This window comes from Ictalurus furcatus, chromosome 5 (assembly GCF_023375685.1).
Source record: "Ictalurus furcatus strain D&B chromosome 5, Billie_1.0, whole genome shotgun sequence".
Lineage (NCBI taxonomy): Eukaryota > Metazoa > Chordata > Actinopteri > Siluriformes > Ictaluridae > Ictalurus > Ictalurus furcatus.
Window position 1 is genome coordinate 1,651,364 of NC_071259.1, and position 13,809 is coordinate 1,665,172.

The following is a 13,809-nucleotide window of genomic DNA, read 5'->3' on the forward strand; positions in this document are numbered from 1 at the left end:
CAGGGTAGTTTTGCCGCCTCACAGGTCCAGCGTTCCATCCTGAACTCATGGTTCGGTCTTTGTGGTGTTTTGCACATTCTCTGTGTGGCTTTCCTTCCAGTTCTCAGCACCACAAAATAACATCCCAGTAGTATCGGTCAGGTGGGGATGAGTGTGCGCATGGTGCCATGTGATGTACTGGTACTGGTACACACTCGCTCCCTCTTAGAGGAAACTACTGTGATGTTTTTAGGAATGTTTGTGCATGGCACCATGTGATGTACTGGCATCGCATCCATATTTTTCTTACAGTTTCAACTTGAACAGGCTTGACCTGAGTTGGGGTTAAGCCAAAGGAACTGTGTGTATTCACTCAATGTTCCTGGGCGGCTGTGGCTCAGGTGGTAGAGCCAGTCCACTAATAGTAGGGTTGGCGGTTCGATTCCTGGCCCACGTGACTACGAAGTGTCCTTGGGCAAGACACTGAATGCTAAGTTGCTCCTGATGGCAAGCTAGAGCCTTGTATAGCAGCTCTGCTACTATTTGTGTGTGTGTGTGTGTGTGTGTGTGAATGGGTGAATGAGAAACCACTACGGTTAAAAAGCCATTATATAAATACAATTTAATAATCAGGGATAAACCATCATTTAGTTTTAATATGCTGAAATCAGTCTGGATTGCATAAAACCAGCTTCCTTATTCCTATGCAATCTTATCTGAAATCAACGGTTGTGGGGGGAAAGTAACCTTCTCTGTGTCTGGTTTCACTTCATAAGTAATCATGTGCTCAGCTTTTACACATTGATTTTCTGCAAGCTCAGGTTAAATTTACGCCATGTGTTGTTGCCTCATTGCCAGATCGTTTTCAAGACTGGCAGACAGAACGAAATAGCCAAAAAGAAAAATGCATAACAAAGTCACAAAAATATTTTTAAAAAAATTGTCAATCGTCAACGCGTCGTTTTTAATAAGGATGCACGAATACGACACTAATTTTTTACAAACTGACTATGATTCGTACGTTTAACTAACAATGGAAACATGTTATAATGCATTATAAAAGTTAACAGGCCTCAATGCATAGTATGTAATACCATAGTGAAGCCACTAGGGGCAGCAGGAGCGCCGACGCTACTGCACCATACGGTAGCTGTTTTCAGGCCCAGCACTGATTTTAAACAGCACAGATGTCTTGCAGCGTACAGACTCTCTTGCTTAGGCAGTTTTACGAAGTTCTACGAAGCCAAAAAGAAACAATTACAAAGAATGTGGTTGGGGGGGGGGGTTTGTGTGAACTTAAACACGCTTCAAAAACGTGAACGAATGCAAACACTGAAGGTGAGTCCATGCACACGTGCACAAAGAGAATGTTACAGGGAATGGGAAAAGCGTAAACCTTGATGTAATCGTAAATGCGAACCAAACTGAAGTTGTTCCACAGAGATGGTCGTTTTTAATATCTGCGTAACCGGTTCATAGCGTTATTTTTTCCATTCCAGCGTTCAAGAACGTAAAGCCTAAACCTAGACATTTCCACAAGAGGCCTAAATTCCAGCCCAGAATTCATCACTTCCTGGAAGATAGGAAGGAATAAAGGACGCGTGGAACGCTGGAGCAGAAACGTTCCCGTTCAGAAAGAACCACAATGAAAAATCATTTCTAAGAGGCCTGCAGAACCACTGAAGAAATCATCTCTCACAGAATGTTAAATTTAGCCTGTTTAGGTTCAGATTAACGACGACAGACGTCTATGGGGTGAGAGAGAGAGATCGTTTTTAAATCCGCAACAAGTTCCTTATCAAATTTCTTCTTGGTAGAGAATTGGTGCCAGACGGGGAAACTCCGTAGAGGAGCGAGATCTTAACTGTGAAAAGATATTTCTAAACCAATTAATTGTTTAATAACATGAATAAACAACTATTGAAATGTTTTTTTTTCGCAGCCCGAGTCCCGCTCGTGTCAGTGCTCAACTCTCACGCGAATGCCTCGGATACCTTCTGTTTTAAACAAACTCGCTGAGACAAGGTCACTATGTAGAGATTGTTTATCGTGAAAGACATCCAGAATGAAGTCATTTCATTTCATCTGTTGTTTTATATGAAAATTGTATTACACTACTCACAGAATATGTCCTGGTATGAGGTGACTGTATCGGGGCTTAGTTTACTTTGAGAAACAAGCTTTTCTCGTTATTCATGGTTATATTGTAAACACAAACGCTCCCTTCATTTACAGTAGATAAGAACGTTTTGAATTGAGGACACGTCGCCTGTGGTTATATATTTGACCCTATTCCGGTGTATTACTGTTATTACACATGAAGTTATTCGTCTCTGACTCATAACACTGAATCACTACTAGTGTAACCACTACGCGACTGTTTGCAGCACATATTCATTGATTTTTTTTTTTTTTTTTTTCCAGAAAACGCTTGGAGTATCTGGGGGCACAGTGGCCTCCACCTCCATCCTGTGTGTGTGGAGTTTTCATGGATGGACAGGTGAATGGATGGATGGATGAATGGATAGATGGACAAAAGGATGGATGGATGTATGGATGGATGGACGAATGGATGGAGGGATGTACGGATATGCATATGGATGGACGAATGGATGGATGGAGGGATGGATGGACGAATGGATGAAAGGATGCATGGATATACATATGGATGGACGAACGGATGGACAGATGGTTGGACAGATGGACGGACGGACGGACGGATGGATGGCTGGATGGATGGACGGCTGGATGGATGGATGGCTAGATGGATGGACGAATGGATGAAAGGATGCATGGATATACATATGGATGGACGAATGGCTGGACAGGTGAATGGATGAATGGATGGATGGATGGATGAATGGATGGATGGATGGACGAAAGGATGGATGGATGGATGGACGAATGGATGAAAGGATGCATGGATATACATATGGATGGACGAATGGCTGGACAGGTGAATGGATGAATGGATGGATGGATGGATGGATGGATGGATGAATGGATGGATGGACGAAAGGATGGATGGATGAATGGATGGATGGACGAATGGATGAAAGGATGCATGGATATGCATATGAATGGACGAATGGAGGGATGGATGGCTGGATGGACGGACGGACGGACGGATGGATGGACGGACGGACGGATGGACGGCTGGATGGATGGACGAATGGATGAAAGGATGCATGGATATACATATGGATGGACGAATGGATGGACAGGTGAATGGATGAATGGATGGATGGATGGATGGATGGATGGATGAATGGATGGATGGACGAAAGGATGGATGGATGAATGGATGGATGGACGAATGGATGAAAGGATGCATGGATATGCATATGAATGGACGAATGGAGGGATGGATGGCTGGATGGACGGACGGACGGACGGATGGATGGACGGACGGACGGATGGACGGCTGGATGGATGGACGAATGGATGAAAGGATGCATGGACATACATATGGATGGACGAATGGATGGACAGATGGACAGATGGTTGGACAGATGGACAGATGGTTGGACAGATGGACTGACGGAAAGACGGACGGATGGCTGGACGGATGGACGGCTGGATGGACGGACGGATGGACAGATGGATGGATGGGTTTGCGGTATCTGAAGTGAGCCAGTCAAAGCATATTACCGAGACGTTGATGGAAACATTTCAGAAACTTGATACATTTACAATAACTACACCAGCTACACGGTGACCCCATGGGTTAATAATCCGAAATGACATTCATCCGGAGTTAAGCTTAAGATAAGACGTAACGGAAAAGGGCATTTCCTTATAGCTTTAAGAGACGACATAGTTATTCATGTAGACCACGAGACTATGGCAGAAAGTTGAAAGTAAGAAAGATCAGAAGAGCAATATAGACTTTTTCAAAGGTTCTGTTAAAAAAAATGTTTTGAAGTGGTCTTTGGGGGGGGGGGGGGGGTTTTACATCGTAAGCTTGCCAAGTGTCCATGTGATCTGCTGCCAGGAACGGTCAGAAGCCCAACGGACAAATTTCAGAGTTGGGACTCGCATCGCTTGTTAAAGTTTTGTTAAAAATGTTATTGGACCACATGCTGAGGTACTTGAAACACTGAAAAGGTTGCAGCTGGCTGATTTGTTTGTCTTTCTGTGGCGTCAGAGAACGCTCACAAAGCTACTTACGGGTTTATATTTGCAACGGTGCATCCATCTCATCGTCCAAGACTACTAATTAACAGATATGCTCAATAACGTAGAGAAACGTGTAACAGCTGATACTGATACTGATAAGCGTCGGCGCTAAAGCCGTACCTTGAAGTTTTCCGACATGTTCGGGACAAACACGCTCACGCTTTATGGTTTTTCAGTAAATCATTATCTAGGTCAGGGAGCTACATGTCGGTACAAATGCTGGCTTCGGTGTGCGTTATAACAAGCGTAACGGCACTCATTTCCTTTAACGTTATATCCAGTTTTTACTACCGAACAACACTGCCAGTCAAATTTTGATAACATATCTGAACAGTATTCATTAATTAGCGACCTAGCTATGAAAAGTCGTACATTTTGAATTATATACAGTATAGTAGTAATCCAAGTGATGCGTTGTTACTGAGACTGGCATATTGTCGCATCATAATGCTTATTGTAGTTATCGTGGCGGTGGATCTGGAACTGTTCCGAGAAGTGGGTGTGAAGTGGAAATACTGTACACACACACACACACACACACACACACACATTCAAGAAATTTGATGTGGCCAATCCGTCTAATGCCATGACTTGCAGGGAAACTGATAACATTTGGAGAATACGCACGCAGAAAAGAATGTTAATGACAGTAACCTGAGCTCTGGATCCATCCGTGCACCCTGGGTCTGCGCGGTGGGGACGCTACGCTCTACGTCACCACGCCTCCCAAATCACAGCTTGTGTAATCAAATTTTGTGTTTAGACACGTTAATCAGCACGAACATGAGCGTTTACTCTGCCTCCTCCAGTGTAAGTTTCTTCAATCCAGGCTGTAAAACAGCTCGGTTAATACTGACAGAACGCTATCAATCCTTATCTGTCTGATGAGGATAATTGAAGACCACGCCCGTCGTTCTTTATCAACTGTTCTTTGTCCTGTGTGAAAGCTGAAGAGCAAAATAAATATTTTTCTTTAAAAAAAAACAAAAAAAAACAAACAACTTTACAGTAAGGTCTTATCATGGAAGCAATTAGAGCTTCGACTCTCTGTTTAGTTTGTGTATTTACATCAACAGGTGGGTGGTCTTCCTCAAGTCTTTACCTCAAAACCTTCCAAATACCGGCGGAGAACTTTAACCGCTGAGCTTCGAGTCCTAACTGAGATCATTTAACCCTTTCCTGCATAGTGGCCACACTCAGGAGAAGTCGGTTATGTTTTTAGGAAATCTTAAGATGAGACTCACGTCCAAACCACTTCAAACCACTCTATACTCTGTTATAGAGTATATCTTTCCCAACCTTCGATACAAAATCTTCCATTAGGTTTTTATTTTTTAATTTTAAAATATATATATATATATATATATATATATATATATATATATATATATATATATATAATTATTACTCAAGTTAGATTTTAAAAAATCCCTCAACTCAGCTGTCTAAACCGTCAAGATTAAGTTATATTTTGTAGTCTATATCATTCTGGACTTCAGAATTTAATATTTTACCTGAACCCGAACGTTATTTTTTATTTATTTATAATCCCACTGGAAGATTTTTAATTTTTTTTTCAATTCCACGTATAACGTTTTATCCTTGTTTGGTTTTTTTCCCCCTCTACACATGAAACCATTGACATCTGAATGCGAGTGAAATTAATATCACGTGCAATTTTACCTTATAAAAAGGTAACGTAAGTACCTACGTGTATAAATACCTGACGTGTGCGCCTGTTCCGTGTTCATCCCTCAGTGTGTAAGTGTAAGGTTGATGTTAATTAGATGTTAAGGTTAAATGTTAATTAGCTAAATTTATTGCTTCTTATTTATTATTACATCGTTAGCCAACACATTTTTGTTCCATTTCTGGCCAACCAATACATGGGACTGGGCCGCACACGTGAGCCTCGACTTGCCCGGTGGGTTTGCTAACGGATTTATGATTTGTCCACCACGGACAAGATTCGCATTTGTTACGGGATGAAATCAGAGTCAGCTGAACCTGAACAGGAATTTTTCACTCCTTGAATTTTGTATTTTTTAAAATATTTATTTATTTATTTTTTTACCTGAAATTACGACACCTTGATTGTTTATTTGATATGAATTTTTTATGGATTTTTCAAGGCCTGAATTTCTGCTATGAATTCGGAATCGATGTCGCGTCATTTTACGCTGAACAGATTCACAGAGAAAATGTTCAACCACATCACTTACACGTTTTTTTTTGTTTTTTTTTTTTTAAATTTGTTTCGTTTTTTGTTTTTGGGACCTTTAGGTCGGAGAAAGTACCAATCAAATGCGATTTATTAATGGGATTATTTCTAATCCTATTCTTAAAAAAAAAACAAAAAAAAACCTCATCTCACGCAACGCACGCTTAAGTTTCCGTCGTCACGTCTGAGGTCACGTCCGAAAATACCTGCGTGTTAATCCTCTAAAGGACTATTCTGACGATTAAATATAGACATGTCACAACACATTTAGCTGGATTATTAGATTATAACGTGTTCTAGTACTCGGGGCACGTCAAGTGGAATTTTTTTCGGTTTTTTTTACCTGACAGCAAAACATTTGTAAAAAAAAAAAAATAAATAAAATAAAAAAATGATCTCAATGTCTGTGTGAAAGCGCAGTGACAAGCATGAACAGACAAAATATGCAGAGCATGCTTCACACGTGTCCAACCAGGCAGGTAATGAAGCGATTTACGCAGAACTGATGATTCACACGACTAGTTTTGTCAGGGGGAAAAAAAAATAGCATATTTGCTTTTTTTTTATTTAAAAGAAAGCATACAACCTTTTCTGCTTACTGTAATTGTCCACTTCGATCAAATAAAAGTATACACAGCGATGATGATGATGATGATAATAATAATAATAATAATAATAATAATAAAATACAGAATAATAAATGTTTGTGTTTTTAAACAGTATTGCAAATTTCTCTCAGGACAGTAAAACAAAACAACAACAACAACAAAATAAAATAAAAAATTAAGAAAAACATTCGATCGTATTCAGACATATGTACTGGTAAGATGAGATATATATATATATATAAAAACAGTGGGAGAACTATAGAAATGGAACTTGCATAAATATACAATAACGCAAAGAGATATATATTTAAAAAAAAAAAAGGTTTGTAAAGCTTTATTATATAAAGATCTTATATCGTATACTCTGGATTATATATTATGGATATATATAGTACTTATTCCACTTATCACATATTTTACAGAGAGTAAATTTTTCACATGACCGCAGGAGGCGGGATCGAATGTAGCAAAAGATGCAGAATGTTTATTTTAACGAAAAAAAAAAACGTTTTTTATGGCGAGGAAATGTTTATATTAGCAGGCGGTCGAACGGCGTACCGATCAGCTTTCTGATGTTTATTCATAAATACGTGGACGATGTTTTGATTTGAGCATATCTGTCACTAGCGTGGAAAATGGCGTCGAACGTTTACCGTGAATAATGTTGGCGATACGCAAGGGGGAAAAAAAAGATCTCTTTCGGTTTGTTTTTGTGCAGAAAACTAGTCGAATCGGCGAAGTTGTTTGACGTGGTCTTCCGCGGCGATGTTTGTCGGTGAACGAGACCTTTTAGCGGTACTCGTGTTCGGATGCGCGTCGCGATCACGCCACAGGACGCGTCTCGGCCGGAAACCGCGGAAAATCCGCCGCAGTTCTGATACAAACCCCCCCCCCCCCCGCAGGATTCTCTGAATATCACGGAGTCTGCTTGACGTTGCGTTCATCTCTACAACCCTGGAGCGACTGAAATACAAAATGCGACGTTTCAAATTAAATAAAAAAATAAAAGAGATTGAAATCGTCCCTGATTTGGTTCTTTTGACTCGCAGTGGGTACGTCACGTTGAAAAAAAGACGTCTCGTTCACCAAGTCACGATTACGTCGTCGCCTCACGTCAGCTTAAAACTTTTTTTTTTTTTTTTTTTTTTTTTTTTACTAGAATACAATACTAAATATTTTTCGGTGAGTAAATACCAGCAGGAAGTCGAACGCTTTTCCGATCAGCTTTTCAGTGTGTCGGTGCTAACCGTATTTGAATTCGAAAGCTAGCGACTAAACTAGCATCTAACGGCTAGCTAGCCGTCTAGTGAAACACATGGTGACATCGATCGTATGATTGCGACAGAAATTCTACACTGAACTGATTTTTTTTTTCTTCATTCCTCTGGACGTATTTTTGACGGTGAACAGGCTGCAGCTCCAGGTCCTAGCCGTACACCGCTTCCTGCGTTAACGCCGCTTCTACGCCATCCCATCGAGCGGTTTGTCACAACATAAACATAGCTTTATTGTGAAAGTCGGATTAATGTGTTGATTAATATCCCTTTAATATATGTCCTGGAGCTTAAATGGCACTTGTTTAGTTTAGCACCATGAACCGTTTAGTTTTTATAATGTTAGTGTTGCTCTATAGAACAATATTTAATGCTGGAACTTATTATACCTTAGCTCAGGTTACTGGTCGTGTACCTTCAGTGTATCTTCTGGGGTATCATGCCTACCATAAATATATATATATATATATATATATATATATATATATATTTTTTTTTTTTTTCAACCCACAATATTAGGCATGATAAAATATTACAAAATAATTCACTTGGCTGGAACAATAACAGCACCTGCTATTGGCCGAGAACAGAAAAAGGTCAAGAAAGTACAGTACAGTTTGTTCCCCCCCGTCTAATCAGACTCTGCAACGTTGGAGTTGTTAGTTAGCTTTGATTCGTTTGGTGCTGTGGTCACCAACCCTGTTCCTGGAGATCTACCTTCCCGAAGTCCTCGCTCGACTACAACAGGTGCGTTCTCTTTTGGTTGTGGAGGTGAAACCCGCAGGAAGGTCGATCTCAAGGAAGAGGACCACTGGTTTAGTGTATATGTGTGGTGTGTGTTCGATCTTCTTGATCTTCTTGCTAAAGAGTTCATTAAAAGTCCTATAATCTAGAAAGCAACTGGACTGTGAGAAGGTTTTTCGTCGACGGTTGTCCAGCACTGTCAATGAGACTGGCGTTTTCGCTCCGCACCTTGACTCTGTCGCCCTCGTTGAAAACATGGATGACTTCGGAGAACATGGATTTATACCAGGTGCTGGTCTTGTAAACGGTTTCGTAGACGGACAGAATGGTCACGGGCTTGCTGTTACCGATGGGATAGTTATTGATGAAGTGAGTCAGCACAGACTGCCCTTCCTGAGGGTCTTGTTCCCAGTACGTTATCAGCAGGCTGAGTCTGTACTTGCCATCTTGAGGTATGAGCAGAGACTCGCCGGAGTCCGTCAAAGAGAAGTCGTCCAAGCACCTATGATAACTCTTCCACGTCAGGTTGGCGCTAACTGAGTAAAAGTTCTTTTCAACTGTAGAAAGAAGAAACGGAGAATATTTGAGCGTACTCTTGGGTTTCGAAAGCGATATACATGTATACAGACATGGCAAAGACACAAAACGTGTTCATTAGGATGCACATCAATAGCGTGTTCAGACGACCGGTACGTGCTGCTACTTTCCCTCACCTACACACAATTGTTTTCTCACTCGTAGCAAAGTCTGATTAAATTCGATCGTCGAGGGCAACTCGATAACGATCGATCGACGTCTTTCAAGTCTGAATCAGCGTTTCGGATTGATAACTGATACCGAGAGAGCACGGCGGCTTAGAGCTTAGTACCTCCAGGGTTTTGCGCCCCTGTGTGTACGGAGCTTGCATGTTCTGACCGTGCTTCGAGGGTTTACTCCGCTCTCCTCCACCAGTCATGCACTGTAGGCCTTGGGCCTTCCAGGGTGTCCGCCTCGCCCTGTGCCCCGAGTCCTAGGATAAGCGGTATGGATTGCGGACGTTACGGATGGATCGATTAACCTTCTAAAAGCATCCGCTGCGCGCAGTTCTCGAAAAGTCTCCCCTCTTTCACGGCTCAGCGTTCACAACGTTTAAGCTCATCGTCGACCACGACGCTTTCGCTTCTGTCAGCCGTGAACCGATTTCATCGGCTGCGTAAAGGGTAAGCACCTCGTATTGACCGAGTCGTTCCCCCTGAAAGCGCCAGGCTTCTCACGTCATCGAGGTCTCACTTCTCCTGTCGTGTTTCTGCTCTCGTTCGCTGACGCTCCATCGGTCTCGGGACCTTCCGGGAAATAAGCGTTTCGTTTCTCCTTACCGAGGCTCCTGCTTGAGGATGTGATGTTTCCTGCGACTAATGATGCACTTAACGGTCTAGATTTGCAAATCCAAAAAGAATGGATAAAGAAGGGTTTCGGATGGTTAAAGCGATTGGGTTCCAGTTATATATTTAATCCGGCGAGATAAAAAAAAGAGAGCTTGTTAGACGTTGCACCCTAATCTCCGTCATTCTTGCTTAAATAATTGCATACTTATTGGTCTGTACTTAGCAAAGCAGTTGACACTGCTAGCAAGAAAATCCTAGCAGGCTGAGAGAAAGACTCCTGAATCCACAGGTCAGAGTTCGGCTAGATATCGAGTCTTTCGCATCCCTCCGGTAAATCTACCCGAGTCCTTTTTAGGAAAGGATTTCTCACCAGCGCTGTACCCCCGCGTTAGTGTCTAAAGAGTAAGAAGTGTTTATTTACGGGTCAGGGAAGCCAAGAGAGGCGTCTGAGCGTCGATGATGTCGTTTTCTTGGCCGTCGGTTAGGAATTCTGTCCTTGTTTCTGGAAAAGAGAAATAAAAGGAGGCGCGTTCAGTTAGGAGGTTATTACAGTTCTACGGTTACATCACAAATCATGCTTCTCCGCTCTGTTTGCGCAAAATAAAATCGGTATTCCTGCGGCCAAGACTTTGACATGATATGGAATGGACATGGGAGGAGAATTACCGTTGGCCTTTTCCTTGTGCACGGTTTCATTATTCTGTAAAATAAAGAAAGGGACAGAAAAATAACAGATTAGTGACTGAACATGGAAGCAATTAAGTCTTCGTTTAAGAGACTGATACTGCCTCGGTCCCAATTTAGAGCCTATTTAACCCTCATTTATTAAGCTACAGGTGAAAGGGGAGTGTCAAGGCAGAGGAGTGCAACTGGAGTTTACATTGTGTTTCTCATCGTGGAACTGCTTCAAGACGCTCACACTCCACCCGCTTGAATATTTCTGGTGATAATTTACTGTTTGTTTGTGTGTGAGAGAGAGCGGGGGAGAGAGAGAGAGAGAGAGAGGGAGAGAGAGAGAGATGGAGATAGAGAGGGACAGCGGCGAGGAGATAAGGAGAGAGAGATAGGGAGCAAGAGTGAGCGAGAGAGAGAGACAGACAGACAGGTTTGAGAGAACGAGATGGAGAGAGAGAGGGACAGCGGTGAGGAGATAGGGAGAGAGAGATGGGGAGCGAGAGAGAGATGCAGATAGAGAGAGACAGAGTGAGAGAGTCACAGAGAGACAGACAGAAAGAAAGAGGGAGAGATGGAGAAAGAGAGAGACAGAGGGAAAGAGGCGGAGAGAGAGGTGGGGAGCAAGAGTGATCGAGACAGAGACAGAAACAGAGAGAGAGAGATGGAGAGAAAGTGTGAGTGAGAGAGAGAGAGATGAGAGCAAGAGTGAGCAAGAGAGAGAGAGAAAGAAATGGAGAGCAAGAGTGAGCGAGAGAGAGAGATGGAGAGCAAGATTGAGTGAGAGAGAGAGAGAGAGAAAGAGATGGAGAGCAAGAGTGAGTGAGAGAGAGAGAGAGAGAAAGAGATGGAGAGCAAGAGTGAGCAAGAGAGAGAGACAGAGACGTAGAGAGAGAGAGAGATGGAGAGCAAGAGTGAGCGAGAGAGAGAGACAGAGAGGTAGAGTGAGTGAGAGAGATGGAGAGCAAGAGTGAGCGAGAGAGAGAGACAGAGAGGTAGAGAGAGGTAGAGAGAGGTAGAGAGAGAGAGAGAGAGTGAGAGAGAGTGAGAGATTAATGAACTCCAGACATGATATCATTGTACACACATTCACAGAGTGACAGAAATGCAATAAAGTTTTAAACCCCTGCTTCTGTACAGCCCCTGCTCCGTGTCCTAACACACACTGACTAAACTGATCATTATACACACATTTACAGCCTGTGTAAATCCTCACTTTGTATAAACACTCACGCCCTCACACCCTCACACACACACAAACACACACGCACATGCTATAATATCACTTTTGTAGCTCCTTGGAAACACATCAAGAGCACATCAATAAGATGTATCCGAATTCACAAGAAAAGACACACACACACACACACACTAAAGAAGTGACACATCTGCACATTTACTTTTTAACCTAAGGCTCATCAGATAACAGAAAGGCATGAAATATCAGTTGAGACTCTGACACTACTGCACCACCATGCCTTATTTACCCTCACACCAGATCACACACCTGATTATCTCCGGGCGTGAGCACTTACACATTTTGTTTTTCTACTGAGATTTTTTTTTTTTTTTTTTTTTTTGCTGCATTCTTTTCCACCAGCTTGAGGACGTGAAGCAAAAGCAGAATATTTACACAAGTCACAGCGTTTCCAATCTGTTACGTCCCACTTTTGCTTTCATGACATCAGCGTGCACTCGACCTGGCACGGACACAAATCTGTGTGAAGTCGTGTTAGATCAGATACCTCGCAATGCCTTCTGACTCAGGGATAGAGCTCGAGGGCTGTCTGATCTTTCGTATAAGGAGTCGGTATATTATATTATATTATATTATATTATATTATATTATATTATATTATATTGATATCAACATCAATAGGTTTGCTTAATAGACAGATAGTGAGGCAGATGTGATGCAGAATTTATTATTATTATTATTATTATTATTATTATTATTAATATGAGTTATTCTTTGCATGAAAAAATCTAAATAAAAATCAAAAAAACATTTTAATGTGTGGATTGTACTGGTCATAATATCATCTCAGAGGTGATCTTCATATCTCCATATCTCATAAGTCTTATCTTCTGAACATGCGCCGAAGAGAACCACTAATGAAGTGTTCAATAAATAAATCAACAAACGAATAAGAAAGCCCACCTTGCTTCCAGGAACCTGTTGGATGTAGGTGACACCACAAACCACCATGCAGGTGATCAGGAGGCAAAAAATGAGCAGGCGGCTGATGCAGAGCTCGCGTCGCAGTGTGCGGTGGCTGCGCGCAATCGCGTCCAGCTCCATGAGCATGGTGTAAGACTCGCGAGCGTCTGCGCGCTCTTCTTTCCCGTCCATGTGCTCGGTCTTTAGATATCCAGCTCAACCAAGGCTCACATCCTCTCCTCACACGCCACTATTTATAATGGTGTGTGCGTGGGGTTTTTTTTAGCTCCTGACGCCCCAAAACAACTTCGACACGTTTACTCTCTCTCTCTCGCTCTCTCTCTCCTTCGACACACACGGGTTTAATTGTTCTGCGCTTCCTGTTCGGCCCACACACTCACACACACACACACACACACACACAGCAATGTTGGAGCTGTTTTACCAGATTGCTGAACGACTGAATGGCTGCCAGCCAAAATATTTTTTTTCTTTTCTTTTTTTCACTTCTTCAAGAGACCGGATAAGCAGAAACCTCTGGAGTGAAAAGACATGACTCAGCAGTGATGCAACCGGGACATAAATATTTGTAAAAATGTTTAATTTT

The 13,809-nt window shown here is 42.0% G+C and overlaps 1 protein-coding gene across 1 annotated transcript; it reads right to left on the reverse strand.

Annotated features, from left to right (window-relative positions):
• Positions 1 to 6,209: 6,209 nt before the first annotated feature.
• On the reverse strand, positions 6,210 to 13,767 carry LOC128607337 (uncharacterized). The gene is made up of 4 exons (XM_053624078.1): positions 13,203 to 13,767; positions 11,036 to 11,069; positions 10,791 to 10,871; positions 6,210 to 9,562 (listed from the first exon to the last, which is right to left on the reverse strand). Exons 1-4 carry the CDS (start codon positions 13,392 to 13,394, stop codon positions 9,144 to 9,146), a joined length of 726 nt encoding a protein of 241 aa, XP_053480053.1. The 5' UTR covers positions 13,395 to 13,767; the 3' UTR covers positions 6,210 to 9,143.
• Between the last annotated feature and the right edge of the window lie 42 nt (positions 13,768 to 13,809).

Coding starts and splice junctions, on each gene's coding strand:
- LOC128607337 (XM_053624078.1), bottom strand. CDS start 13,394: ATGGACGGGAAAGAAGAGCGCGCAGACGCTCGCGAGTCTTACACCATG. Junction 11,070..13,202: donor AACAGGTTCCTGGAAGCAAG/GTGGGCTTTCTT, acceptor TTTATTTTACAG/AATAATGAAACCGTGCACAA. Junction 9,563..10,790: donor TCTCTTGGCTTCCCTGACCC/GTAAATAAACAC, acceptor TTCTTTCTACAG/TTGAAAAGAACTTTTACTCA.